This window comes from Centruroides sculpturatus, unplaced genomic scaffold (genome assembly GCF_000671375.1).
Source record: "Centruroides sculpturatus isolate CEXI.00-Female unplaced genomic scaffold, Cexi_2.0 scaffold41, whole genome shotgun sequence".
NCBI lineage: Eukaryota > Metazoa > Arthropoda > Arachnida > Scorpiones > Buthidae > Centruroides > Centruroides sculpturatus.
This window is the reverse complement of record NW_019384983.1, coordinates 1,381,029-1,406,323: the sequence shown is the minus strand read 5'-3', so window position 1 is coordinate 1,406,323 and position 25,295 is coordinate 1,381,029. Positions and strand designations below refer to the sequence as shown.

General features: G+C 29.8%; 1 protein-coding gene and 1 pseudogene across 2 annotated transcripts in view; one reads left to right on the top strand and one right to left on the bottom strand.

Annotated features, from left to right (window-relative positions):
* Positions 1 to 411: 411 nt before the first annotated feature.
* Positions 412 to 2,426, bottom strand: LOC111632844 (annotated as a pseudogene).
* A 1,349-nt stretch (positions 2,427 to 3,775) lies between these two features.
* The window catches only part of LOC111632866 (DNA repair and recombination protein RAD54B-like), a 29,534-nt gene continuing 8,014 nt past the window's right edge, over positions 3,776 to 25,295 (top strand). For both annotated transcript variants that reach the window (XM_023377393.1, XM_023377394.1), the window contains exons 1-8: positions 3,776 to 3,864; positions 13,273 to 13,369; positions 17,112 to 17,242; positions 17,324 to 17,478; positions 17,554 to 17,601; positions 20,066 to 20,147; positions 20,238 to 20,318; positions 22,630 to 22,779. In XM_023377393.1, coding sequence (XP_023233161.1) covers positions 17,168 to 17,242; positions 17,324 to 17,478; positions 17,554 to 17,601; positions 20,066 to 20,147; positions 20,238 to 20,318; positions 22,630 to 22,779 — 591 coding nt within the window. In that variant the 5' untranslated portion in view covers positions 3,776 to 3,864; positions 13,273 to 13,369; positions 17,112 to 17,167. The remainder of the gene's footprint in view (positions 3,865 to 13,272; positions 13,370 to 17,111; positions 17,243 to 17,323; positions 17,479 to 17,553; positions 17,602 to 20,065; positions 20,148 to 20,237; positions 20,319 to 22,629; positions 22,780 to 25,295) is intronic.

Here is a 25,295-nt window from a genome sequence, read left to right as displayed (position 1 = left end):
GTCGAAAAAACTGTCAACATGACCTTTGATATTGCTGCGGACCTGCCGCACTTTTTTTGGCCTCGAGGATCGTCCCCGAAAGCCTGCTGAATCTTGCAAATGGTTTACGCTTGGTATCGCCAAGGTTTTTGGCAAAATTTGATGTAATATCGCTGCTCACGTTGTTCAGTCATTTTCCAGCTTAGTGGAATCCAACGAGAGCGCACTACATGACCTCACTCATAGGCCGATTGCCAACGACTGACGCTTCCTGCAGGCGGGAAAAAATTCAGGGCTGTGCATGACTGTCCCCTCCACAACTCCACCGAAGGAGGCCTCTCGCGCATCATTGGTTTACGTGGGAAAAAAAAGGTCCGATACTTTTTGAACAGACCTCGTATGTTACAGACCAGCAAACTATCAAGACTAAAACAAAAACATAAACCTAAATAATAATTTTATTAACTAATTGAATACAAATACAATTTTATATGACATTACTAGTGTCCTGTCTGCTGTTGCTTCTTTGTTAGCAAAATAAGTTATTTGTGGTTGCAGTTTTGTTTCTAAGAGACAAAGTTCAGCATTTATATCCATTTGATTTCTCTGCTTGGTTTTTATTATTGACATAACAGAAAAAGTCTTCTTGCACAAATAAGAAGTCAAAAAAACATTTAATAATTCAATTGCTTTATCACTCAATGTTGGATATTCTTTTTTAAGTGATATCCAAAATTGAGGCAGTGACATCGTTTTATGCCTCAAAACTAGAGTGACATCAGTAGATAATTCTATCAGCTTTTCTTTATCGTGAAAATCAAGTGCACATGACTGGACATCTTCCAGGAAAGAATTATTAATCCAAAGGTTGCCCTTATGAGAATTCTCACTTTCAGGGAAATAGTTATTAAAGTTTTCAACTAATGCCCTTAAATGTTCACTAATTATTTTGATATTACTTTGTTTGACATCAGCTGTAGTTAAAAATTCACTTAAAATTGGGAACATTTCTACATCGTTCTTATGTAATCAACTATCCCAAAGATTCAGTTTCTTTTTGAACATATCCATTTTATTTCTCATTGTACAGGATCCCTGAAGTGAAATGTTAAGATCATTAAGAAGATTAAATATGTCTGCCATATATGCAAGTTTAGCCATTCATTCTTCATTTAACAAAGATTCTATTAAATTGGATTTTTGGGTGCATAAAAATTTTGTTACCTCTTCTCTTAATTCAACAAGGCATGAAAGAACTCTTCCTCTTGATAAACACCTCACTTCAACATGGAGAAGATGTTGGTGGTGTGGGTCTCACATATTCTCACACAATATTGTGAACAGCCTAGAATTCACAACTAGACTACAAATTTCATTAACAATCTTTACTACATCATTTATCACTGTGTTCAGTTCAGCAGAAAACTTCTTTGCAGCTAAATACTCTCGATGGATTATGCAGTGAGTTGACAATATTTCTGGGTGTGCAACTTCCTGTATTTTTACAACTACTTAGAGCGATGTCCAACCATACTCGCAGCACTATCCGTACACACTCCCACGCATTTTTTCCAGTCTAAACCTTGTGCTTGAATATAATTATTAAGAGCACTAAATATCTCAGAACTAGTAATTCTTTCAGGTAAATCAAGGCAACAAAGAAGTTCTTCCCCTAAGACTTCCTCTTCACTATACCTCACAAAGCAAAGGATAGTGTGGTTACTCATATGAATAGACTCATTAAGCTGAATTGCAAAATATCTAGATTTCTTTATCCCTTCTGCAACTTGAATTTCGATATCTGTTGCCAGATCAACAATTCTTCTTTGAATGGTATTATCTGACATGGATATAACCTCCAGTTTTTTAATGGATTGAGGTCTCAAAATTTCTTGTATGACATCTAAGATGCAAAGTTTTACTAACTCCTCACCAATCATAAATGGCTTTTTAGCTTTAGCTATACAGAGAGCTTCTAAGTATGACGCTCAAAGTAATTACTTGTTGCTAGTCAATATCGTTTTTATTACACTTTTTTGTGTTTTAATTTGGTCACATAATCTTTCAAAAAAGTCTATGGGCTTATCAATAAAATCTTTATGCTTCAAATTCAAATGATGAGCAAGTTTGGATGGTTTCATGGCATCATTTGACAAAATTTTGGAGCACACTACACATAAAGGTTGTGGCAATAGTTCACTGCCTGGTGCTAAAGTAAAATCAAACTTTAAATACTTCTTACTATAATGTCTAACAAAATTTCCTTTTGACTTTTTAGGTGGTATTACACATTCCAAAGTATCGACTTACGACTTTTTCTTTGCTTGTTCTGAATTTGAGGCATTAGTACTTGGCACATTTTCAGAAGCATCACTGTTTTCCTCTTGATTATTGCCATTATTTAAAAAGCTTAGAAGGCTTTGCAGTTTGCTTTTCTTCTTTTCCATTTTATAGGATTTCAAATTTTACAAAAAAACAATGTTAATTTCTCGGGGACCGGCAGAAAATTTTCACAGACCGGACCACCGGTTGAAAAACACTGCTCTAGTGTTTGCTCTAGTTAACAATGCTAACTATATAAAGTTTATATTTAGGGTTCTGCAGCTTTTGGTTTTTTTAGTTACTTATTTTATGAGGTGATTTCATATATGTAAAAAAATTATTCACTTACAAATAGATCCATATTGAACTCTCTCTAATATAATGAATGGTTTCATAAGATATTGATATGACTTCAATATATAATTAATACGCTTTTTTTCATAATTTGATAAGAAATATTTGTGTTTTATGATGTAATTTACAGTCTATTTGCATTTTAGTTATCCCCTAATAAAATCAGCAAAATTTCAGAGAAGGTGATGGCTTTCATATAACTGAACTCAATAAAATATTTTTCAGTGAATTATATTTAATCTATAGGAAAAATGTAAAATATTTTTTTTGTTATAAGTAAAATATAATTATTAGTAAATAATAACCAAAATACAAGATCATTTAAAGAATGTACTAATGACCTAAGATATAACAAACTATTTCAGAAGCTGTTAACATTAGAAATCAAACTTTTAAGTTTTCTTAAGTTGTAGGAAACTATTTATCAATATACTTTTCTAAAATAATTTTCAGACACAAAATTTCATGTCTATTTTTAAATAAATTAAAATTTCTGCAATTTTAAATTTAAATTGCTTTAGTTTCCCAAGAAATAAATTGGCCACTTTTATTCGTAATCATATTTTCATTATATTCCTGAAGTATTATAAATGTCATTTCAATAATCTTTTTAAATGGAAAACTCCAATAAAAAATTCAAAACTTTACACTATTGTCTGTTTTTTAAGCTTAAGGTTTTTATTGATAATATGTATTAAAAATCTATTTGGTTCTCAAGTACAATATTTATATTTTTTACTATAAGTACAATATCTTTTTCTACAAAAGATGTTATCAAAATTGGTGATATGAGACTGTGTTGTATTTCTGTTTTATTTAGGTTATATTACATAGGATATATTACATAGACTTAAAAAATGGAAATGAAGTCACTATGCTTTGATTCTTAGTAATTTACTAATTAAGCTTCAGATCAAAAAAACATCTCTGAACTTTTTATTTGGATTTTTCTCCTTCTTTAATCTTGTGAAATGCAGCCAAACATTTCTGAAATACATTTTATATTAATTTTTTTTAAACACATTTAATAATTTAACTTCTATATTTAATAGGCTTCTGTATGGATAAAAATTTGAATATATTTTTATTTTATTAATCTTTGTTTATTATTATAAAAATAGAATTGCAAAAAGATCAGGATTTAAAATACAAGAAACAAAATGCCTCAATGAAGGACAGATTATTATTGTTGGCAATAAAGAATGTGAAGTAAGTTTTATCATATTTATAATTTTATAATATTTAGCTTATTACAAATATATGTATAAAATATACATGGACAGTCAAAAAGTTTTCAGATTTGTGATATAGCACTGTGATGATATGACATATGGAAACAAATACTCATCACCTTCAAAGTAGGACCCTTCAGCGCACACACACACACACACACACACACTTGCCCACTTGATCCTGCCATTGTTGGAAGTATCACTGGAAGGCTTCTTTTGGAATATTCAGGAGTTCAGCCATTGCTTGATTTGATTTGATGTCTTCCAAGTTTTCAAAATGCACTCCCTTGAGACCTATTTTCAGGGTAAGAAATAGACAAAAGTCATTCAGAGCAACATCTGGTGATTAGAATGATTGGATGCAATAACAACAAGTGTTTTGTTAGTGAGAAATTATTATACTGCATAACAATCGTTGAGTGATGTTATTCATTATCATAGTGTAGAAACTACCTCTCTGCCACTTGTTCCAACTCCACGATAGTCATTTGTGGATCAAAACTAATTAGCTGTCATACCTTGCCAATCATTTCTTCATTTCTGTATGTGGGCAGTCTCCTGCTAAGCTTATCATCCTCTAATGCTTCTTGTCTTTTTTTAAACCATGAAATCAATCATAAATTGCAGATTTCAGTATGGAACTGATTCAGACACCATTATTTTCTAGGAATTATCACATCTACAGATTCCAAAATTGCATCTGAAGCAAATTTTCCCAATTAGCACATAAAGCTTACTTCACACATTGTTCAAATTGAAAAAAACACATGTTGAAATCAAACAGAACAGTAATCCACACATGTTGAAACATATCTGGACCAATTGTAGCTGCAGACAGACATTATAATCTTCCCCTCNGGTGCTACGGTTTATAACTTTGTTAAATTTCTTCTGATTTTAATTTGTAAGTAACATTTTATTATTTTTATTAATCATGAATTGCAAAAGGGCAACAGAAAAAAAAAAAAAATGACTAGAATCACAATGGAACTGAAAAAAGAGATTGTTGAGAAATATAAAGGTGGCATGCGTGTTCGAGATTTTAACTGTTGCATACTGTATTCCGAGAATGACGATATCGACGATCGTGAAAAATAAAGACATTATTAAATCTGTTAACGTTGCAAAAGGGGTTAAATCAATTTCTAAACAGAGATCGAAGACATTAGATCATGTTGAGAAAATGCTTTTGCTTTGGATAACTGAAAAACAGTGTGCTGGCGACAGCATATCAGAAGTAATTATTTGTGAGAAAGCTAAAAAGATACATGCTGATCTGATGAAAAATCAAGCAGGAAAGCGAAGTGTTTAAAGCCAGCCATTTTTTTTTTTTTTAATGTGAGAACGGATTAATCATTTTTAGATTACTTCTTATGGGAAAGGTTGGTTTGGTATATGTCCTATTCGGTATAAATCCAAACATCAGGAACAGATTAAGGTCGTATACCGAGGTTCCACTGTATACGAAATATGTGATTAGATTGTAGATTGCAACTATGTTATGACAAATTTATAACAATTTTTTGATGTGAAAATAATAATTATTGTAAATGTTTATATTAAAACTATAGAGAGGTTGCCGCCTAAGTTTTCATCTCTAAAACATGGATGTCGAACATTGAGCATCACCATCCTGTAAGCCTAGAAGTTTGACTATGGCATTTGGAACATCATTGGAATCATGCTTGACATTCCAAACATCATTTATCAAACTTCTAGCTTACAGGATGGCGGCGCTCAACATCCGACGTTCACATTTTAGAGGTGAAAACTTTGGCCGTAACCTCTCTTAATATTTGTAGATTTTTTCATAAATTGTTATTTTGCATTTATATTTTTATTACTATATATCATACAGTTGTATAAATTGTACAGTATTATTATACAATTTTTTATTATTTATTGTCTTTTGCANCACAAAGCAATCTTATTGTGAACCATCTGTTTTCAAGAATTTTCTCATTCACTTTTGCAACCAAACCATCATTGACAACAGAAGGCCGGCCACTCTGTGCTTCATCGTGAGCATTGGGGCGTCCAGCATTGAATTGTCAAACCCATTTTCTCACCATTCCATCACTCATTACATTTTCACCATAAATCTCTACAAGTTGATGATGAATTTCAACTGGCTTAACATTCTTTGCATTCAAAAACCGTATTACAGAACGCACTTCACAGTCGGTGGGATCGGCAATCGTTTTAAACATTTTAAATGCTCACTAACATGTGGAAAAACAACACAATCCGGCTCTAATGGCGTCACTGGACTGACAATCAACCAGAGACACGTGTGCGCAGGCGCTGAACTGCAATACTACCGCTGCGGTGGCAGTAGAACGAAATGGTACTTACTTTCAGGACACACCTCGTAAATATTTTTATCACATAATAAAACATTTTCATTTTAATCTTTTATTAACAATTTTAACTAGCTGTTCTGTTTAAAATAGAGTGAGAAATAAATGATCAATGACAAGATATTTAAACTTCTGTATATTTGTAAATAATTAAAAAGTTTTATAATGGAAAATACATAATAAAAAAATTTTTTTATTTCTNATATATGTATAAAATATACATGGACAGTCAAAAAGTTTTCAGATTTGTGATATAGCACTGTGATGATATGACATATGGAAACAAGTACTCATCACCTTTAGCACACATACATTTGCCCACTTGATCCTGCCATTGTTGAAAGTACCACTGGAAGGCTTCTTCTTTTGGAATGTTCAGGAATTCAGTCATTGCATTTGATTTGATTTGATGTCTTCCAAAATGCATTCCCTTGAGACCTATTTTCAGGGTAAGGAACAGCCAAAAGTCATTCAGAGCAACATCTGGTGATTAGAATGATTGGATGCAATGACAACAAATGTTTTGTTAGTGAGAAATTACTATACTGCATAACAATTGATGAGTGATGTTATGCATTATCATAGTGCAGAAACTACCTCTTTGCCACTTGTTCCAACTCCATGATAATCATTTGTGGATCAAAACTAATTAGCTGTCATACTTTGGCAATCATTTCTTCATTTCTGTATGTGGACAGTCTCCTGCTAGGCTCATCATCCTCCAATGTTTCCTGTCTTTTCTTAAACCATGAAATCTATCATAAATTGCAGATTTCAATATGTAACTGGTTCAGACACTATTATTTTCTAGGAATTATCACATCTACAGATTCTAAAAATATTAGCCAATCAACAACTTTATTTTACCAACTTTATTTTGGGTAAAATAAAGTTGTCGATTGGCTAATATTTTTGGAGTTTGCTGTTATGATAATTCCTAGAAAATAACAATGTCTGAACCAAATCATCAAATATATCAAAATTTAAAAACAAAAAAACAGAATGGAAGCATAAGGATAAATCATTGATAAATTGCAAATTTTTTTTGATGCAGTATCACCATAAACTTGTTGCAGGATTGATAACATCTGAAACAAATTTTCCCAATTAGCACATAAAACTTATTTCACACATTGTTCAAATTGAAAAACACACATGTTTAAATGAAACAGAACAGTAATCCACACATGCTGAAACATATCTGGACCAGTTGTAGCTTCAAACAGACATTATAATCTTTCCCTCGCAATGACATTCATACAATTTTATTTCTCCTTTACTGTCTGGAGGGCAACTCTGGAAACTTTTTGACTATCTATGTACACATAAATACATAAATCAATATCCAAGCAAATTCATGTGTTAATGAATTTGATTTTTATAAAATTATATAAATATTTTTATCACATAATAAAATATTNAGCTTATTACAAATATATGTATAAAATATACATGGACAGTCAAAAAGTTTTCAGATTTGTGATATAGCACTGTGATGATATGACATATGGAAACAAATACTCATCACCTTCAAAGTAGGACCCTTCAGCGCACACACACACACACACACACACACTTGCCCACTTGATCCTGCCATTGTTGGAAGTATCACTGGAAGGCTTCTTTTGGAATATTCAGGAGTTCAGCCATTGCTTGATTTGATTTGATGTCTTCCAAGTTTTCAAAATGCACTCCCTTGAGACCTATTTTCAGGGTAAGAAATAGACAAAAGTCATTCAGAGCAACATCTGGTGATTAGAATGATTGGATGCAATAACAACAAGTGTTTTGTTAGTGAGAAATTATTATACTGCATAACAATCGTTGAGTGATGTTATTCATTATCATAGTGTAGAAACTACCTCTCTGCCACTTGTTCCAACTCCACGATAGTCATTTGTGGATCAAAACTAATTAGCTGTCATACCTTGCCAATCATTTCTTCATTTCTGTATGTGGGCAGTCTCCTGCTAAGCTTATCATCCTCTAATGCTTCTTGTCTTTTTTTAAACCATGAAATCAATCATAAATTGCAGATTTCAGTATGGAACTGATTCAGACACCATTATTTTCTAGGAATTATCACATCTACAGATTCCAAAATTGCATCTGAAGCAAATTTTCCCAATTAGCACATAAAGCTTACTTCACACATTGTTCAAATTGAAAAAAACACATGTTGAAATCAAACAGAACAGTAATCCACACATGTTGAAACATATCTGGACCAATTGTAGCTGCAGACAGACATTATAATCTTCCCCTCGCAATGACATTCACACAATTTTATTTCTCCTTCACTGTCTGGAGGGCAACTCTGGAAACTTTTTGACTATCTGTGTATACATAAATTCATAAATCAATATTCAAGAAAATTCATGTGTTAATAAATTTGATTTTTATAAAATTATATACGAGGCGTATCCGGAAAGTAAGTACCATTTTGGAAAAACTCACATAAAAAATTTTTTTCAAAACAAAATTTATTTTTACATGAAAGAGCATGTCAGAAACTATTTTTCTACATAGTTACCACCATTGTTCAGACATTTGTCATATTGGGAAACCAACTTGTCTATATCCTCTTCAAAGAAAGATGCCGCCAGTGAAGACAGCCACTGTTGAACATTGGTTGTTGCGTGTTCATTGCTGGCAAAGCACCTTCCTCCAAAATCACGTTTCAAGTTCAAGAACAAATGGTAGTCTGCAGGTGCGAGGTTGGGGCTGTATGGTGGGTGATTGAACTGCTCCCAACCGAATTGTTGAATAAGGTTTTGAGTGACACCAGCAGTATGGGGACATGTGTTGTCGTGAAGCAACACAATGCCTTTACTGAGATTTCCACGTCTTTTGTTTTGAATTGCACAGCGAAGTTTTCGCAATGTTTCACAGTATCGTTCCGTATTAATGGTTTTACCTCTGGGAAGGAACTCAACAAGCAGAACGCCCTGTCTGTCCCAGAACACAGTGCACATGATTTTTCGTGCTGACAACGTTGTTTTGAATTTGTGTCTTGTGGGGGACCATGGGTGACTCCACTCCATCGACTGTTGTTTTGATTCTGGAGTGACATGACAAACCCAAGTTTCATCACCGGTAACAATTTTGTTTAGAAAATCTTTACCCTCTTCACTGTATTGGGTAAGAAATGTCAAAGCACTTCCAAGTCGCTTTGTTTTGTGGATATCTGTAAGCATTTTGGGAACCCAACGGGAACACAATTTGCAATAATTTAAGCAATTTGTGACAATCTCATGCAAAACAGTTTTTGAAATTTGTGGAAACTCATCACAAAGCAATCTTATTGTGAACCATCTGTTTTCAAGAATTTTCTCATTCACTTTTGCAACCAAACCATCATTGACAACAGAAGGCCGGCCACTCTGTGCTTTGTCATGAACATTTGTGCATCCAGCATTGAATTGTCGAACCCACTTTCTCACCATTCCATCACTCATTACATTTTCACCATAAATCTCTACAAGTTGACGATGAATTTCAACTGGCTTAACATTCTTTGCGTTCAAAAACCGTATTACAGAACGCACTTCACAGTCGGTGGGATCGGCAATCGTTTTAAACATTTTAAATGCTCACTAACATGTGGAAAAACAACACAATCCGGCTCTAATGGCGTCACTGGACTGACAATCAACCAGAGACACGTGTGCGCAGGCGCTGAACTGCAATACTACCGCTGCGGTGGCAGTAGAACGAAATGGTACTTACTTTCAGGACACACCTCGTAAATATTTTTATCACATAATAAAACATTTTCATTTTAATCTTTTATTAACAATTTTAACTAGCTGTTCTGTTTAAAATAGAGTGAGAAATAAATGATCAATGACAAGATATTTAAACTTCTGTATATTTGTAAATAATTAAAAAGTTTTATAATGGAAAATACATAATAAAAAAATTTTTTTATTTCTCTGTGTTTTTACATATTTAAAGAATATGATTTATTTTTGGATATTCATAGTCATTAATCATTTCTGCCATTTAAATAAATCGTATATTTTTTCTTTTGTTTTAATACATTCATTATTTATATGTTGTAAAATAACAAATTAAAATTTTGTTAAATATCAAAATTATTCAGGTATATGAAATATGTGATTAGATTGTAGATTGCAAGTATGTTATGACAAATTTATAACAACTCTTTGATGTGAAAATAATAAGTATTGTAGACATTTATATTAAAACTATAGAGAGGTTGCCGCCTAAGTTTTCATCTCTAAAACATGGATGTCGAACATTGAGCACCACCATCACGTAAGCCTAGAAGTTTGACCATGGCGTTTGGAACATCATTGGAATCATGCTTGACATTCCAAACATCATTTATCAAACTTTTAGCTTACAGGATGGCAGCACTCAACGTTCGACGTTCACATTTTAGAGATAAAAACTTTGGCTGCAACCTCTCTTAATATTTGCAGATTTTTTCATAAATTGTTTGTTTGCATTTATATTTTTATTACTATATATCATACAGTTGTATAAATTGTACAGTATTACAGTATTATACAAATTTTTATTATTTATTGTCTTTTGCATAGCAGGTAAGCTTTTGATTTTATGATTCTTATGAAGAAGACATTGTACATTACTGCATTTATTGTTATCCCTAGTTTCTGTCAATGATCTATGTAAATAGTAGATATACAATATATTACAGTGGATTTGATCAGTTTAAATTATTAAATATTTGTGCAAATCAAAAGAACTTTTTTATTTGTATTAAGAAACTTTAACTATAATTTAAGGATAACATGGTTAAATATTTAATGAAATTATAATAAATATTATAATTAATATAAAACTATAGAAAATTTTTAAAGTAAGTAATATATTTTAACATTTTAGATTCAAAACAAATTAAATGAAGGTGATTTTACATCTGGAAAATGCTTTTTGGGAAAGAATAAAGAAATTGAAACTAGCCATTTATCAAAATCACAATGTATGTAATTTTAAATTTTCAACTATGTTTTATTTAACTGTATTTGTAATCAGTAAAATTTATAAATAATAATTTTTATTTTTGCTATGTACTTTTTCAATGGAAATAAATAACATTTATGAATTTTAAAGTGTTTTATAATATATTCCATACAGATAAACAAAATCAAAAAAAATAAAATATTCAGATACTTTTTATTTATTTGGGAACATTTCAAATTATACAACTTAAAATGACATAAAATTTTAATCTGATGTTTTTCTATAATGTGAAATTTAAAAACTAAACTCCTTTTTTTATTTGAATACATAAAATTGATGAGAACTTAATATATAAGACTTTTTCATAAATATTTTTACTTTAATTTTTCACCATGAGATGTAGATTTTATAGAGCCAGATATGTTTTGATTTGTTACTACTAACAATAGCATTATTCAGTTTCAAAATCTGTAGTTTGCATGGTTGAACAAATGGACATTATTCATGTTATAAATTGCTTCTCTGAGTGAATACTGACTGACTCACTCACTCACGCAGTGACATGAAATTTTTCAGAAGCAGACAGCAAAGTAGAATTCTTCTCTGACAACCGTGCCATTTTTCTGGCAAAAATTTAAAGTTTCAAAAAAAGTAAAATATTTTGTTATTGTTGATGAGAGTATCATGACACTCTCCTAGGGACATTCCAGATTATGTCTAGACTTTTGTTTATATAACTACATTATTGTAATTTATACCACATCCCCCTTCATTTTTTTGGTATGTGTAGTATATACAGCTAAGATTAAACTCTGTGTTCAAACCAAGCAGTTGCTGGTTCACTTTACTCCACTCTCACACCCTGCATTTATCACAACGATTATGAAGTATCAATATTTGACATACAGAACTTCTAAGAATATAATAGTCAGTTTAATTTAATTATCATATATTTATTATTAATTTGTCCTACTACATTATTTTATATTACATTTTCTTTTGTCTTACCATCAATTATTCTTCATAAAATTTTTATTATTTATAGTTATTGAACATGTATAAAACTAATATTGTTTACACAATTATTATTACATAAAATTTCAACATAGTAGAAAAGTGTCATAAATGATACAAAATGCTGTGGTTGGATCAGTGAAGGCAGTCTGAATTGATTTCCTATTATATATGCATAATTAGTTATAATTATTTATTTCAGAAAAATTTACNTAATATCAAACTGCAGTTTATTTCAATTATCAATTAAAGCTGATTAAAATTTTGTTAAATATCAAAATTATTCAGGTATATGAAATATGTGATTAGATTGTAGATTGCAAGTATGTTATGACAAATTTATAACAACTCTTTGATGTGAAAATAATAAGTATTGTAGACATTTATATTAAAACTATAGAGAGGTTGCCGCCTAAGTTTTCATCTCTAAAACATGGATGTCGAACATTGAGCACCACCATCACGTAAGCCTAGAAGTTTGACCATGGCGTTTGGAACATCATTGGAATCATGCTTGACATTCCAAACATCATTTATCAAACTTTTAGCTTACAGGATGGCAGCACTCAACGTTCGACGTTCACATTTTAGAGATAAAAACTTTGGCTGCAACCTCTCTTAATATTTGCAGATTTTTTCATAAATTGTTTGTTTGCATTTATATTTTTATTACTATATATCATACAGTTGTATAAATTGTACAGTATTACAGTATTATACAAATTTTTATTATTTATTGTCTTTTGCATAGCAGGTAAGCTTTTGATTTTATGATTCTTATGAAGAAGACATTGTACATTACTGCATTTATTGTTATCCCTAGTTTCTGTCAATGATCTATGTAAATAGTAGATATACAATATATTACAGTGGATTTGATCAGTTTAAATTATTAAATATTTGTGCAAATCAAAAGAACTTTTTTATTTGTATTAAGAAACTTTAACTATAATTTAAGGATAACATGGTTAAATATTTAATGAAATTATAATAAATATTATAATTAATATAAAACTATAGAAAATTTTTAAATTAAGTAATATATTTTAACATTTTAGATTCAAAACAAATTAAATGAAGGTGATTTTACATCTGGAAAATGCTTCTTGGGAAAGAATAAAGAAATTGAAACAAGCCATTTATCAAAATCACAATGTATGTAATTTTAAATTTTCAACTCTGTTTTATTTAACTGTATTTGTAATCAGTAAAATTTATATCAATAAATAATAATTTTTATTTTTACTATGTACTTTTTCAATGGAAATAAATAACATTTATGAATTTTTAAGTGTTTTATAATATATTCCATACAGATAAACAAAATCAAAAAATAAAATATTCAGATACTTTTTATTTATTTGGGAACATTTCAAATTATACAACTTAAAATGACATAAAATTTTAATCTGATGTTTTTCTATAATGTGAAATTTAAAAACTGAATTTCTTTTTCTATTTGAATAAATAAAATTGATGATAACTTAATATATAAGACTTTTTCATAAATATTTTTACTTATGTTTTTCACCATGAGATGTAGATTTTATAGAGCCAGATATGTTTTGATTTGTTACTACTAACAATAGCATTATTCAGTTTCAAAATCTGTTTGCATGGTTGAACAAATGGACATTATTTATGTTATAAAGCTACATTTCTTCTCTGAGTGACTGACTGACTGACTGACTGACTCACTCACTCACTCAGTGACATGAAATTTTTGAGAAGCAGACAGCAAAGTAGAATTCTTCTCTGACAACCGTGCCATTTTTCTGGCAAAAATTTAAAGTTTCAAAAAAAGTAAAATATTTTGTTATGAAGTATCAATATTTGACATACAGAACTTCAAAGAATATAATAGTCAGTTTAATTTAATTATCATATATTTATTATTAATTTGTCCTACTACATTATTTTATATTACATTTTCTTTTGTCTTACCATCAATTATTCTTCATAAAATTTTTATTATTTATAGTTATTGAACATGTATAAAACTAATATTGTTTACACAGTTGTTATTACATAAATTTCAAAATTGTAGAAAAGTGTCATAAATGACACAAAATGCTGTGGTTGGATCAGTGAAGGCAGTCTGAATGGATTTCCTATTATATATGCATAATTAGTTGTTATAATTATTTATTTCAGAAAAATTTACTGTATTTAAAAAACCATTCTCCATGAGTTTGATTCTACAAACTCACAATGCAACTTAGAATCAAGGAACTACGGTATTTAAACTTTTTAAACCTAGTCTTTAAAATTAATTTTAAATTTATAACATTTTCCTGAATAGCATCACTATTTATTAAAACAGAAATTCATTTCTGTTTTAATAAATAGTGATTCACAGAAACAATAAATTTCATAATATATTAGAAGATCATCATAAAACCTTAAAACAGTCTGAGGTCCCAGATGACAAGGTCTGAATCCTCATCTCTCTCCAAAACTGAATTTGAAATGAAAAACAATTTATCTTTTTATAAATTGTTTGCCATTGGAATTTTGGATAACTGACACCTTGAAATAATAACTGTCAGAGAGGTACACAAGTTTTGATTTATACAATGTAAGTCCCAAGATCAGTAAATATCTCTGGTTGGGATCAGAATTTTGTGTCAAGTTAAATGTCAATATTGACCTTTCTTGCAGACCCAGTTTCAAATTACTCATGGAAACAGGGCAATCTGAAATTGAGACCAATCATGATGAACAATCAAGGAAAAAATTTTATAAAATTTTGTTCATTGTCCATTCTTATCTGACTTATCCTGCTCCTTGGATTAATCCTGTGCTGTTGCTGTATTCCTTGTCACTGCCAATTTGTCTTATGCTCATCAAATAGTGTATGCTTGTGAGAACAACCTCTTTGAAGAGAACGATTCCTCCTCTCTACTCTGTAGATCTGGAACTTTCATCTTTGTCCAACAAACTCTGTGTGGTAGATCAAACTTGGTGAATCAAAATTTAAGAACTTTCATCAAACTTTCAAACTTGTCAAAAGAAGTCCACTGATCATGGAAGAGTCTTGCTCTCTCTTGATAAACAGTCCTATTAAATAACCTGAATCTACTATTTTCAAATCAAATATAAACACGTACACATCCACATGTGTAACCCCATTCTGGCTCATAAAAATTTTCCTTCCAGTGGAATTTCTGTCCTTTTGCTGAACGTTTTGATATCAGGATGTGACAATTATCACACAGACCTCACAACAATCACTTAAAATATTTTTCTCTCTCTCTCTAATCACTAGTTAATTGACTAAATATTAAGAAATAAATAAGATCCTATTCTTTGTAGAATTAAAGAAGTAATTTTATTAAATGTTTTATTAAGTAATAACAAGTTAGAAAAATAATGCAATGCCACAAAATAGATAATATCCAGTGGCTTATTTTCCTACTTTTCTTTATATACGGTAAATTTTTTTTGTAATGCTGTATTATAATAATATCTTGAAAGCATTTTAAATGTTAGGAGTTTAAACATTCATTACTAGCAAAACTTATTTGAATTGATGTAATTATTGAGCAGTGACCAAAAACATATTGTATAGATGTTTATAAATATAAACATCTATAATTTAATTAATACTTGATTATAAAAACAAAATTCTTAACATTAATTTATTAATTTATATTACTAATTACATGAAGAACAAATGAGATATAATAATAGTGTGAAAAAGATGGAAATACATTTTCTTTCTTAAACATAAGCAAATTTATCTTATTTAATTAATGTAATATCAAACTGCAGTTTATTTCAATTATCAATTAAAGCTGGTTTTCTCTTTAGACTTTTATAAGACAGTCTTTGCATGACTTCTCATTTTAAATGTTGTAAAAAATATGAATATTTCATTAAAACATTATTAAAAGTTTAAATAGAAAATAACTGATTTCAAACAATTTTATCATTTTATATAATGCACTCTCACTAATCCAAATCAATTTTTTTTTCAATTTTCTGTTAAATATTCTAGCCAAAAATAAAAGGAAATAATAGATTATTTTTTTTAAACATGACAAATTTGTAAAATTAGAATGTACTACACATTTTAATGTAAAAATATGTACCAAATATGTACAAAATATTTTTAAAATATATGTATTTGTAATCTTAATTTTCTATTCTTTGTATACAACCTTGCTAAACCAAACTTTTCACTAATCCGAAATCGTATACAATAATTTGGATTAAAAATGATTTACTGTATTAGCAATTATCAATATTTAGGTGAGTGAAATAATAGCATGTCAAAATATTTATGAAATTACATTGAGAAAATGTTCTTAATATTTTGTTTATTTTAAAAAATTTTGTAAAATTGTTATTTTCTAAATCTTCATCATTTTATACATTTGTGAATAATTATTTCAAATCTGTTGAAATTTTTCTAGTTAAACAGCTAAGTAATAAAAATATTAATTTGAAATTTGATTGTATTTTTACAATTTTGATTAAAAAAAATTAATAAACCATTCATTATAATAAAGCCAACTATTGCTGTGTGCCATCAGGCTGTGTAATGGTTATATTAATAATAAATTACCATACAAATTATAATTATTAAAATATATTACGAGATGGTGCATATCACCTTCCTCTCGGGTCAAATTGTTTGGTAATTTATTATTAATATAGCTGTTATATATACCGATTGCATACGGCAGTGGTTGACCTTATTATAATAAACCATTTATTATATTTTATGATTGTGCTTCACTAATCAACTAATTGATCAAATTAAACTTAATAGACTGTTGATTTGATATTGTAAATATAAAGTTTTTCTAAATTTTATATATGTACTTGTACTGTACATATATAACAAATTTTTTCGAATTATAAAATAATAAATTTTTTGCTTGTTATTTAGGTTCTGCTAAATCATTTGTATTACCTGTTAAGAATTATATTAAAAATAATAAATGTATGAAGCCAATAAATTCTTTATATGCAAACACTGTTGATAAATTCATCATGCCGCATCCAAGTAATAGTCATCAGGTAAAGATTTTTTAATTTTTAAACAAGATAATATGAAAGATTTTAAGATGATGTATTAATTTATGTAATTATTTAACTAAGTGGTTATATAACAAAAAACAACTTCCTACAACTGATGTTATCATTGATCCAAAATTGACTGCTGTACTTCGACCTCATCAGAAAGAAGGAGTAATTTTTCTGTATGAATGCATTTTAGGATTTAGAGATTATGGTGGTCTTGGTGCTATTCTTGCGTAAGAGATTGTAATTTTTAAATATGTTGAAAATATATCAATTTTATAATTAATATTACATCATACTATTTACAGTGATGAGATGGGATTGGGAAAAACATTACAATGTATAACTTTAGTATGGTAAGTAATTATTTTTTATGAAAATATTTTATTAAATTTTTTTCTTTATATTTAATAACTTACTTTTCATTATACACTCCTCAAAAGTGAAATTTCAACACCATGAAGGAATGCACATAGCCAGATGCAAATTGCAGGACTAGTAGAGGAGACAGATGTGTAAGTGATTAAGTTTGCATATGCATCAGGTTGTGGGGTACCCAGTTTTGGGCTATAAAGGCCAGAATCCATCTTGGACAATAAATGCTATCAGTGACAGTTTGCAGCTGCCAAAGAAACATAGCAAATGCCTCAGAGACAATAGTGAGCTGAATACCACCAGTTAATGGCTGGGGAAATAGATTGTATCCTGGAGCTGTGCAACCTTGGTTTGTCAATGTGTGCAGTTGTCATGCATGTTATGCACAACATGAGTATCATCCAGCAATGTGTAATATGATGGACACAGGAACATCTGTGAACATGCCAAAGAGGGATTGCCAATGCACAACAGAGTGCACAGACCAGTAGATTTGCCAAATAAACCATTGGGACCTGTTTGCCACGGCACAAAACATCTGATGCCACCTGTCTCCATCATCAGGTTCATCAATGTCCATGCAAACCATTTGCAATAGGTTGTATGAAATTGGGCTGCACACATGGCAACCAGCAATAGGGCTGGCAGTTAAGCTTGACACAGGGCTGTAAGCCTGGCATGGTGTTGTCATCATTGCAACTGGACCACTGAATGGCATTGGATATTTATGAATGAATCCCATTTTTTTCTATGGAAGAATGATTGCTATGGTGGTATTCTGGAGAAAGCTACATGCCTGGCCTTTTCGCTAAGTGTTACACTAGCCCACACTGGGCATCATGTTTTGGGGAGGCATCACAATCAGTGACAGCCCCAGTGCACATTTCTGGTACTCTGACAGCAGACCAGTACTTCAACAAATTGTGGGACTTATGGTTTTGGCCACAGGTGCAGGCCACACCTGACACAGTGTTCCAGCAAGACAATGCCCAAACACATCACATGGCAAACTCTCACTAACCTGAATGGAATTCACATCCTTTCCTGGCTGTTGGCCTCTTCAGATCTCTCTTATATTGAACACCCATGGGACCTTGTCTGAAGTGAGAGTCACCAAGGACCATAGCAGGGCCAGTTTTGGACTGTTAGCCAGCTGTGTGCTAAAGATATTTAGCCACCCCTATCAATACTGATGCAAGTAAATTCATAACCTAATCCAACCCATGAGAATTTACTGGTATGTCAGTTTATGACAGTTTTGTATAGTTGATAGGAGTAAAAAATCCATTAAAATATTTTATATATATATTTTTTAATTTTATTCAAATCAAGCCACTCCTTAGATAACAGGTGTCTTTGTGCAAAGTTATATTTTAACATTGTCATAAAATAGAATTTGCAAATTAAAATAAAATTAATTTAAAGTAATTTTTCTTATTTAGTATATAAATACAATATATACGTATCTGTATATGAAAATTAATTTTAATATGATGAATATTTAAATTAATAACATTCATGTTATTAATTTAAATATTCTCTTCCTTTATTTAAATTTCCATTTGTTTCATTAACAATTAACATAGTTGTTAACATTAACATTCGCATAAACATAAAACTTTGTACTGTACCAACGTTATATAATGCAACCATTCAAAATGAGTTATGTAAATGAAACCTTAAACTTAATCTAACACATTAACATAAATAAAGCTTGCAGTTTGCAAACTTTAAAAGTTTGCAAATTCCAAATTTTTATGCTTTTTACATGATTTAAAACAAGGAACAATCATAGTGGTTATGGAATTCCCACTGATGAATTTTTCTCTGGTTTAATGGATGAATCTCCCATCACTTGTTTTTTGCACTTTTAAGTTTTCTGATGCAAAACATCTAATATGTATGCTTTGGCATTATTTATATCAATAAACTATACAGCTATATCATCAGTTGTTACGCAAACATCAATCTATTTCATCGTCAGTCACTATATTAAAATAATAATAAATTATATTTGAATGTTATTTTTTAAAGTGCACTATTGGCTACCGTAGGAATTTGGTCATCTTCATGCATGCATGCATGCACTGCATACCTATCAGAACTGGCCCTGGACCACAACCATATACCGTAGACGACATGCATGATGCAGTGGATGCAGCTTGGCAAGGGATACCTCAGGCAACCATTAATGGTCTCATTGATAGTATGTCTCACTGTATGAATATGGTCCCTACAGGCAACAGGCCATTGCCTGTTGCCTGTAGGGACCATATTCATTACTGAATAAACAGGAATCTGTTGCATATCTTTGTCTTTTTAATCATTTGCATATTTCTTTCACCTCTACCAGTCCTACAATGTGCACATGGCTATAGGCATTATTTTATGATGATATGATACCATTTTTGAGGAGTGTATTAATACATAAATAAATTTTTACAGGACATTATATAAACAAGGACCATATGGAGGAATTCCTATATTGAAGAAAATATTAATTATTACTCCGAGTAGTTTAGTAAAAGTATGCTTGAGATACCTTGTTTTTTATATAAAAATTTTGTATTTTATTTCATAAAGTTAAAAATAGTTACTTTTATTATTTAATATTTAGAACTGGCTAAAAGAATTTAAAAAATGGCTTGGATTTGATAAGTTATCAGTTTTTGCTGTTGACCAACAAAATAAAATCCAGGTTAGTTTTATTTTAGTTTTTAATAATAAACTTCAAATATAATAATCAATAATTTGTAAAAAATAGTAAAAAAGACATGGCCGGCGGTAATTACATTTAATAAAATTATAAAAAATATGACATTTTCACAAAGGTAAGAACCTTGTTTCTGTCAGTCTTTCTGCCGTTTCATTTCTACACCATCAGCGATCCTTAAGACAATTCACAAAATTTTCCGGGGACGACCTTCCTTTTAAGGCTACTGCCTCGGCAGTAGCCTTAAAAGGAAGACTGACAGAAACAAGGTTCTTACCTTTGTGAAAATGTTGTATTTTTTATAATTTTATTAAACAGTAATTTGTATTTATGAAAAGATTTTATAAAGTAGTTTTATGAAAATATGTAAATGTTTGAAATATTAATATGAAAAGATTTATGTGATTTAGATGTTTACAATTTTATATTTTTGCATATAAATTTTTTGGAACTAGAAATTAATTTTTGAATTGATTTTAAGTTCTTGAATTTAATAGTGAAAATACTTTTCATCTATTAATATTGATTGGTGATAATATTTTATTTAAAAAAAAACACATTTACCTATGTTCTTGAGTAAAAAATAAAAAGAACTTTTAATATAAATTTTATTATTGTAGAATTTTGTCTGATGGCAATTATTGCCATCAGATCTTATGTTATTTTAATTGGATATTTTTCTGTGTTTTTTAAAGGAAATTTTTTAAACTTGATGGCCATGCAGCCTAAAAAGAAAGGTCAGGTCGTCAAATGTTTGTATTCTGAAACATAAGAAGTGAATAAATGGCAGTTCCCATTTCTGGACAGACTGTGTCTTCTAATTTACATAAATATTATTATGTTAATAATACATGTTTATAGAAGATAGCCTTTAAAATAGCTTATTTTGCACTTCTAAGCATTTATTTGAAAATTAAGCCTAAAAAGAAAGGTCAGGTCGTCAAATGTTTGTATTCTGAAACATAAGAAGTGAATAAATGGCAGTTCCCATTTCTGGACAGACTGTGTCTTCTAATTTACATAAATATTATTATGTTAATAATACATGTTTATAGAAGATAGCCTTTAAAATAGCTTATTTTGCACTTCTAAGCATTTATTTGAAAATTAAGCATATATGTATATCTGCCAATGTTGATACACTTATTAAAATGGTAGTGCAACCCATTCTACATTACTTCTTTGAGTGCAATTATTGTAACATTTTTCATTTTTATTTATTATTTTAAATCTGATATCCTTAGTAAAGCTTTTATATTTGGTCTGAGAACATGATTCAACAAGTAAGGAAGCTGTGGAAGGACAAATATCTGTGTTTTGACACATATTCCATAACTAGAAGGGAGTGATGCACCAGAGTGGTGGTGTGATGGAGAACTCAACTTTTTCCTTGCTAGAGATAAGGTTTCCATTTTAATGAATCACAGAGATGATCAAGAATGTTGATGTAGGACTGTTACTTAATGGCAGACAAGTTATGTTAATCTTGTTGATTAATAATAAAGTGTAATAATATACCAGAACTTTCACAATAAACAAGTATTGCCACAATGGCACCAAAGAAAGTAATACAGAATGGGCTAAGAGACTGTTTTTATATATAGTAATAAATATAGACAGGAGGAGTATTGCTGCAGAATGTGTTTATTTTGAAAGTAGTGTTTTGTAAATGCAGTACTTAATATTGCTTTCATACATTAATAATATAAGAGTTCAGTTTATTTTTGTCTTTGCCATTTATTAAAACATTATAAATAAAATAAACACTTCTAAAAAAACCAAAGTAGAGCAAACAAGAAAACTAACAAATGTTTTCAATCATATTTAAAGGTCATCCTCAAGTTAAAATATTTAAAGATGGAAATACAAATTGAAATATACAAATTTAAAATGGATGAAAAACAATCTCATTGGCAGAGATCATAAGAATCAAGGATGATGTAGTCATATAGTAAAGGTTTTTAGTAAATTTCAAAAATAAACCTCTATGTGTCTGAGATCATGTTTCATTCATTTAAAGTCTGTACATTCCAGTTTTTATTCTGTTTTCAAACATATTAACCCAAGGATAACTTTTGAGTATGATCAAAAATGTTTGTTAGTCATTGAAGTTTTCTTGTTTGTTGGATATGTTGGTTTTTTAGAAGTGTTTATGTTATGTTTACATCCAATTTTTGAAATATTGATGCATTTTTGTATTAGAAATAAACAAACATATGATAAAAATATTTATATTTTATTTCTTTTGATTAAAAACTCTAATCTAGTCAGATAATTTTAAAAAAATTGATTTCAGGAATTTCTTCATTCACGATTATCTCCAGTTCTGCTTATATCTTATGAAATGTTTGTTCGTAATTATGAACTTTTATCAGATGTGAATTTTGATCTTATTATCTGTGATGAAGGACATAGACTGAAAAATATAAATATTAAAACAACAAATGTAAGTAAATTTTACAATAAAATTAATAATTTCACAAATAAAATTTGAAAATTATTTAAATGTACATATTATACTCACAAATTATATTTAAAAAAGAAATAAATGTAGTAAAATATTTCTAGACTGCTGTTAAATTATAAATAACTCAAAAAGTTAAAAGATGCTCAAAATGAAAAATATAATAAATATTTAATTACATCAAGAAAAATGAAATCATGAGAAAATTAATTTTTTAATATAAAAATAAATTTTATTTTAATTAGCGTTATGTAATTTAAGTGTAAATTGTTTGTGAAGAATACTTTTTATTATAAAAAATTTTAAGAACAGACATGCAAACAAATTAGCTCTTCTTTCCATTTTTGATTTTTTCTGAATTTTCCTAATTTTCTATCTGATTAACATCATTTTCTAATTTTCTTTTTGAAACTGTGTCCTGTTTTTTATTTGTGGCATAGTAAACACTAGTATTGTGTTTTATTCCAAAGACACATGGCAAATTTTCCATCAAATTCCTTTGTTAGTTGAGTCGATACAGTACATTGTTTTGTACTTGTTTCGGGCTTTGCCCCTCTTCAGTCAACTAAAATACAATATATATATTTTAACTTATTACAGTAGAGAATTTACATAAAACAATGAGTACATAAACGATATATAGACGTACCTTTTGGTTACACTTTGTAAAATTTAAAAACATGTAATAAGTTAAAATATATATATTGTATTTTAGTTGACTGAAGAGGGGCAAAGCCCGAAATGAGTACAAAACAATGTACCGTATCGACTCAACTAATAAAGGAATTTGATGGAAAATTTGCCATGTGTCTTTGGAATAAAACACAATACTAGTGTTTACTACGCCACAAATCATTTTCTAATTCTTTAGGGGGGTTGGTGTGTTTTTCTTCAACCTTGTGATTGACTTCGTTTTCTTTATTTGACAAATTGGACTGTGTCACGTGGTAATTGAGAAACTTATTAACGGTTTCTCAGTTACCATATGACACAGTCACACTCAGTTACTATTATGGTTTTTGTTGTGAAGTTTAGGCATGGGAATCTTATTGTAGATGATGTGTTGCATTCTTTGATGACTAGCTTCCTGTCTTTGTACCAATTTTTGCATCTCTCATTAATAACCAAGAGTCTGATTTCATTAGGAATCATTTTGATCCACTCCACCACTTATTTGTGGTTCTTGTTGACAAAGTTGACTCTATTGACCTTGATGATGTAGTCTCCCTCTCTCAAGTCAACATATTTAGCATTGCTACATTTGTTCACCTCTCCTATGTACTGTTCTGCTTTGGACTTTTGGCATGTAAGTTGAAGCCTTATCTGTCAAATCATTCCACTGATCAGGTGATAAAGGTTCAGGCTGGAGTGTCTTCTGACAATTCTACAGACAATATTTCTGCCTGGTGCCTCAAGCCCTGATTTCATACACAATCACCTTCCTTGCAACTTATTCCATTTGCATATGTTTATTTTACATATTAGTTTATTTATTATTAGAAATTTTTAAAATTAATTTTATTACAGTAGAGCATCATTTATCCAAATCAATTGGGGACTGAGGTTGTTCAGATAACTTATTTTTTGGATAACTGATTATGTACGAAAAAATGTATTAACCTATACCATGTTGAAATTTTTTTCTGTTGCGTGTCGCTTCGTGTTGAATTTTTGTTGATGTTAAGCATAACGTAAACTTTTTAAAATAATAATCGTGGCTATTGTATTGTTAAACATTACTTCTTTATTTTTTACAAACAAAATAAATATATTGAAAAATATAAAAACCAAAAAAAAAATATACTTTAGAAGTTGATCTAGTATCAAAAACATTTGATTCACACAGTCCTGAAAAAAACACTATACAAAAATGCCAGTGCTGCCAGCTAAAACACACACACAAACAAAAAAAAATATTGGAATAGACCAAGATATAGCCAAAGATTGCAGTGCCACAGCACTAGTGAAAATTTAAATTTGCCTACTGGAATGCTTTTGGTTAACCAACATTTCGGATAACTGGCTTTTGGATAAATGACGCTCTACTTTATTAGATTTGTGAGGTCCCGGACAGGTTGAAACCATCATGAAATTCATGAAAATCAGTTAATTTAGAGAAAAATTTTGTTTGTTTAAAAAGGCAAGAAAAAAATTTTGTGTGTAGTCAGACACTCTTTTGTTTATATTAAAATGAGACCCAAAGCCATAAATTATGGAAGGAATGCCATCCATTTTCAATTGGAAGGTAGAATTCAGCTTCAAGTTTGACCTCTCTCTCCAATGCTTCAGGTTGGAGTCCTGTTACGCTTAGTAATGAAGGACCAGCCACTTGGAAAGCATGGATGAGGGAGATCAACCAATCAGAATGGCCGATTGAAAGACAAATAATCCCCAATCTTCAAGAACAAAATACTTTTCCATAAACTGTGCACTGCAGACAGTGAGTCAATGAACTCTCTGTACATAAAATGTAGAGTGTCATTATATTGAGAGAGAGC